At 34.5% G+C, this 6426-nt stretch overlaps 1 protein-coding gene across 1 annotated transcript; it reads right to left on the reverse strand.

Annotated features, from left to right (window-relative positions):
* Window positions 1-2365: 2365 nt before the first annotated feature.
* LOC110111756 (glycosyltransferase BC10) lies at window positions 2366-5836 on the reverse strand (the record flags this gene model as incomplete). The annotated part of the gene is given in 2 exon segments (XM_020843757.2): window positions 2366-3053; window positions 5542-5836. Coding segments are annotated over 2 exon segments (943 nt in total), but the record flags the coding sequence as incomplete, so codon positions are not given.
* Between the last annotated feature and the right edge of the window lie 590 nt (window positions 5837-6426).

Raw genomic sequence — 6426 nt, forward strand, 5'->3', positions numbered from 1 at the left:
ATTGATATTATAATTTCTTTGATAATATCCATGAATTTCAAATGATCTCTTCTGGAAATATTTTCTATGATCTCCATAAAAATAGTTAGGAATACAATATTTAAATGTGTTATTCATACAAATTTGAGGAAGTCGTAGTGTTGTTGTGTTGTTTTTGATGAAATTTTTGAAAGACAATCAAATGGAAATTTTTTCCAACGCCATATATTTCTCCATTAACAATCTTTCACAGGGTATTTAACATCGAGTGGTTATCTATTGAGAAATTTTTTGTACAAATGAAAATTGAGCATTTATAGGCAAATATTCTCCTAAAAAATGATTGATTTTCTTGTAATGTCTCTAAGGCCTGCCCTAAGCTCTTCACACCTCTTTCTACTTTACATACGCATCCTCCAACCCTAATATGCCAACAAACTAATGTTTCGTTTGGGACAGTTTTCTTACTGCTTCATAACACAATTTTCTAGCACAAAAAATAAAAAATTTACATTAGAAAGACGCTTTATGAAGCAGTAAGAAAGCTGTTCCAAACGAAACCTAAATCTTATAACCATTTTCAAAGGTCTTGGCCAAACTAAAGAGCACAAGGGCTTAATCTTGTTCTCTATACCTCGACATCTTTTTAGACTTCACCAAACTCTATAATCAGCTATAAATCACAAGTTCACATCGTGAGTAATCCTCACTACACCATCATTTTTTCCCCTTTATCTCTTATAAAATTGGTTTTTTAAAGTGATCTTTTAAATCAACCCAAATTAGCTCAAACAGAACTAATCTTAGCAATCTTATAGAATATAGATACATCCATAAAATCGCTTACTATTCTACCATAAACTCTATAATTTTCTTTTAAAATAAGCTAGAGATACCTAGTCTTCTACAGCCAATAATATCATCAAAAGGTTACCCACCATCATTATAGAATACTATAAAAATGAGAATTTTAATTTCATTAAAAATTTCTAATGTTAATATTTTTTATTAAGCTAGAATTTATTATAGATCCAATATCATTAAATTATCAATTTCATATAATATGATTAAATATTAACTATTTTCTTGTAATCATACCAATGTCACTACTCTAAAAATAAATTTTATTTGATATATTTAAAACTTAATTAGTAAATAGTAACATATGAATACAATTTATTAAACATAAATAAACGCGAAATATAAATTAAACATAAATAAACGCGAAATATAAATTGAAGCTATGAAAAAAAGATCAAGAAATAAATATAAAAAAAATGTAAAAGCAAAAAAAAATTTATGGAGAGAAAAATCGGAAATTTAGAGAAGTTAGCATATATAACAAAATAGAAGCTTGTTGGAGGTCGAGAGCTCGGTCAACTTTCATATCTTTGGGGGGAGAAATTATTCTGTGCAGTTTTCGGAAGTCGTTTGAAGGTGAATCAGGACGCGCAATATCACTTTTTTATTTTGTACTGGATGACGTTACACATCCTGATTCGCCTTCAGGCAGTCTGGTGAATTCACAAAATAATTTCCCCTTTGGGGGGACAAATTATTATGTGCGGACTCCGGACGGTCCAGAGATCAACTAAAACACGCCACATTACATGGTATACAATGGTACTGAGCACCGATACTGAGTAAAAAAGTGACGTGGCGCATTATGATTGGTCTTCGAATGCCATCCGCATCCGGTGTCATCAAAAAATAATTTTTCCATTAGAGGAGATGTGTCGTGGGAATCACTGAGTCAAATTATGGTGTTGAGTCTTTTTTTGCTTCTCCTTAGCCCATACATAAAATGAATAATCAAATTCCCTGATAAAACAAAGCAAAAAGAAGGCAATCGCTGATCCCGAACCAATAAACATCCTCATTAAATTTAAATAATGACCCGATATTTCTTCTTTATTATTTTCCAATTTTTTTAATCCACAAGGGAAAATAATCTCAAATACATATTTACTTTTCATTGCCTATTGCATGTGTATACAGATACATGTATTCACCAACCCCTTCCAAAAAGGAAAAAAAATTATGTAAATATAGCATTAGACATTTTGTATCAAGATGAATTTTCAAATTATTGAATTTGTATTGACATTTGTGTTAACATTTTTGTTACTAATTTAAGGCTTCATTTGGGAAAACTTTCTTACTGTTTTTTAGAGTAATCTTTTAGTATAAAAATTTTTATACTAAAAAATTATTTTAAGAAGCAATAAGAGAACCATCTGCTTCATTTGGGACAATTTCAAATCAAAGCTTTTTCTCTCTTTAAGATATTTTTATACTAAAAAATAGCTTTACAAAATAAAAAAAATTTGTCCCAAATCAAAGCCTTTGAATTTACAAACTTTGTAGCCTATCCTATCTTATATGATTTTTTTTTCAAAAATTAAATAATTAACCATAAAAGAAAACTACCGCCTGCCAAAACCCAAGACCTTAGGAGCAAAGGTCAACAACCTCGTCAACGAACTCGGGTGAAACTTCCTCGCAAAAAGAAAGCAAACGGTCGTATTCCTCCCATTATACATGCAACTTGAACCCCCCCTCATCCACCGCAACAGCTCCGGCGTCACCGCCGGACGAATAAACCTCGCCGGATGAGCCCCTCCATGCGACCAATCCACCCACGTAAGACTCCGATTCGCATTCAGCTCGCCAAAGCTCATGCTCACCATAGTGGGCAGGTAATGCTCGTCGACGTAGCAGGGAGGGTGGCAAAAGCGCCGGAAGACGGGGAAGAAGCGGTCGTCGGCGATGACTTGGACGGCGAGCTGGCGGCTGAGTTCGAACCATTGGGAGCCTTTGCGCCAGCCGGAGACGGGGACGGTTGGGAACATATGGGGGTTGTAGCGGCCGCGGCAGTTGGGAGCGGGGTTGTCGTAGGATTCGACGAAGGAGGTGGTGGAGTTGAGGAGGTAGGAGTAGACGGTGGGGAAGTTGAAGAGAGGGACGCAGGATTCGGAGAGGAGGATGAATCGTTCGTTGGAGAAGTCGAGGAGGGCGTTTGCGAGGAGACGGCGTTCTGCTTCCATCATGTTCAGTGCTCCCCATTTCACTACCTGCATAATGCGCATGGAACTCTTGTCAATTAGCAATTTATTTGAATTGGAAAGGAAAAAATTGTGCAACGATCGAAGAAGCTTTTTTTTTTTTTTGGCATTATGAATTTGAGTCAAATCATTGATAATTTATTATTTATTATTTTAAAATAAAAGAAAATTCAAAATAATTTTTAATAGAGAAATTTAGACATTTGAGATTCAAATTATTAGAATTTATGCAACTTATCCTCATCTGTTGGTTGAGAGCTTTGATTACCAACTAAGAGGTCTTGAATTTGTATTTTATATATATGACGTGTGTATGAATTTGACTTAGTTGACCTATATGCCAAAAAAAAAAAATAGAATTTATGCATTTAATATATAAAAAAATGCCTTAATTTCTTATTAAGTATACCAAAATCTATGTATTACGGGATGGTTAGCCACAACCTTGTACCAATTAATAATTACATAATCTTCTATTGTTTCTCTCACCTTCCTCCCTAGTGACACCTAATTATATTTCAACTTATTGATACTTATATGAATTTGTCGTCGCATGACCGCAGCCATTGGATCATTGTAGCTAAACAACAATCGCCTGATTATGATCTCTTGATCGACTACTGTTTCCGGATTATAATCTCTCGATAATCGTCATCCTATTATGATCTCATAAGTATGATTCTCGTCTATTGTTGCCTATTTCTTGACTCCTATCACCCGATTATTGTCTAATAAACACTTTTGTTGGAATATAATCTTTTAATTGTTGTTGCTCAACTATGATTTTCTGACCATCATTGTCTTACTACAAACTCTTAATCGCATTTACTCGAATACAACATCTCGACTACAGTCATTTGGCTATTGATGTTTGACAATAATCTTTCAACCACCATTAATTGACTATGATCTAACCATTGTTCGAATGCTTGTCCGATCACAAACATCATTACCCGACCATTAGTGCTCAACTACAATATCTTGACCCCATCAAGAAAGAAAAGAGAAGAGAGCTCAAGAGATAGCAATCAGCTAATTAAAAAAAAATAAAAAAAGGCTTCGTTTTACTAGGGATATTAAAATTGAGAAGACAATTTATAAAACCACTTTTTTTATTTATAAGACAACAATTATCTCAACTTATTAATTAAATCATATATTATTTTTTAAATGTCTCTTTAATCCAATAAGACAGTTTTCTTGTTAATTAATGTTCCAATTTTTCCTCTGCTTTAACACCAGAAGCAGCCAGAAAAGACTTGGTCCAATGCGAAGCAATTGGACTTTTCAAAGCTGGTCAGAAGTGAAATTTTCATAGCCAGAAAAACTCAAAAGGCCACATGCTTTCCTAAATATATTAAAAATTTAATTTCATTTAAATTTCTCCGCCTATTAACTTCACCAAAACATATAATAATAATAATAATAATAATAATTTACCAATTTTACAAATTTATAATTGCTTTTTACATACTTATAAACATGCCCAGCCCATCTAGCAAATTTTGAGGTCAATGTTAGGGAGGTAAGTGAGTCAAGTTAACTCTTGAGCTTGCTCAAGCTCCGCTTCAAAAATAACTCATGACGAACTCATGAGCCAAACTTAAGCCAGCCCTGAGTCGAATCGTTAGCTCGCAAGTTCATTCATTTAAAAAATATTATCATAAAATATACTTAAACTATATAAGAATTTTTGGATTTTAATTACAAAATTTTTAAAAATTATATCTCATTATCTTATATTAAGTAATATTTTATTATTTTCTTATATTTTTTATTATTATTTAATTTGTTATAATAATAATTTAAATCATATTTATTTTTTTATTTTATAATAAATAGCTTGGCTGGAACTCTTAGAAAAAAAGCTGAAGCTGTTATAATAAAAAAGATAGAAATGACTAAAATTTGGCTCCGCTACGTACGAAGTCTGGACATAGCGAACTGTTCGTTTTTGTGACTTTGAATGATAAAATTACAGTAAAATGACAGTTACTATTCACCAGTGCGTTTGAACTGTATATTCACTCCTACGTGTTTGTTGAGCCTTCTTTATTCACAATCACAAAATCGAATCATTCTCTATGTCGAAACTTAGGACGTAATAATCTCTACTGGTTTACGCCCCTAGTCAGTTATAAAATTAAGAATATTCCTTTTAGCCGGGTAGCCGAACCGTATGAATGAGCAATGTGGCGCTTACTGCATCAGGAAGAATTCCGCGTATGTAATACTTGGATGTGAATGCAAAAGAAAATAAACAAAATCTTATTTTATCTTAACAATAATAAAAAAATATTAAAAATAAGAATAAAAATAAAACGATAATAGCATGAATTAAGTTTATCTTAACAATTTAAATATATTATTTTCCAATTTTAAGCATTTAAATACTGATTCTAAACTTGTTATTTTATTATTCTATTCAAATAAAAAAGTTGATTAAAGAGACAAGAAGATTTGAAAATACAGAGAAAAGAAGTATGAAGAAACCAACCTTGCTTGGAATTCGTCGGCCATGGAAGACTGACTCCACCGGTACGGACTCGTTGTGTGAAGGATCGGCATGAACGTAGATTGAATACAAGCCATGGTGTCCTTGGAAGAACTTTTCCCATAGGGGAATAAAGGGGAGAGGCCCCCTCGTCAAGAACATGAATGCAATCTTAGGCAGGCGATTGTAAGGAAAAGAGCTGGTTTTGGGCACCAAGGAAGCTCTCCATAGAAGCTCCTCGTCTGTCATGTCGTGCTCAATTTCGTTCGGTTCAATGAATCCATTGAGACCTTTTGGAGGACTTGGAGGGGGAGGTGGAGGGGGAGGGGAAAGAGGGGCAGGAGGTGGTGTAGTCGTGTGGGGTGGGATGTCGGTTGGTAAGGTGGTGATGGATGAGGAGAGGGAAGGATGGGGGGTTGGAGTTGGATGGATTGGAAGGGGAAGGGGATGGATTTGAGGTAGGAGGTGGAGGTTATGCCGACGGCGAGGCCAAAGCCGAAGATGAGGAAGAAAGTGAGGAGCTTGGGGAGAAAGGAGATGGAGTTGAAGAAGAGTTTGGGGGATTGAAGGAGGTGGAATTGGTTGTTTTGATTATTTAATTGTTCTACTTGATGTGGCTTCATTGAATTTGACTTGGTGTAGAGAGAGAGAGAGAGATTAAAACTTGGAAATAGAGAGAATGGGAAGATCAAGAGGAGGGAGAGAAGGGGAGAGGAGATTTGAAAGGAAATGGAGAGTCTTGGTGGCAGGCCTGGGGATGGTGGGATGTGAGGGAATTTATACTTTGTTTTATAAGGAGATCTAGCTCATTCGCTCCTTGTAATATACGCAATTACTTGGGCAAGTTTGCTTGGATTTCTTTTTTGCAAAAATACCCCGGCAGTGCAA

Source organism: Dendrobium catenatum, unplaced genomic scaffold (assembly GCF_001605985.2).
Source record: "Dendrobium catenatum unplaced genomic scaffold, ASM160598v2 fragScaff_scaffold_901, whole genome shotgun sequence".
Taxonomy (NCBI): Eukaryota; Viridiplantae; Streptophyta; class Magnoliopsida; order Asparagales; family Orchidaceae; genus Dendrobium; species Dendrobium catenatum.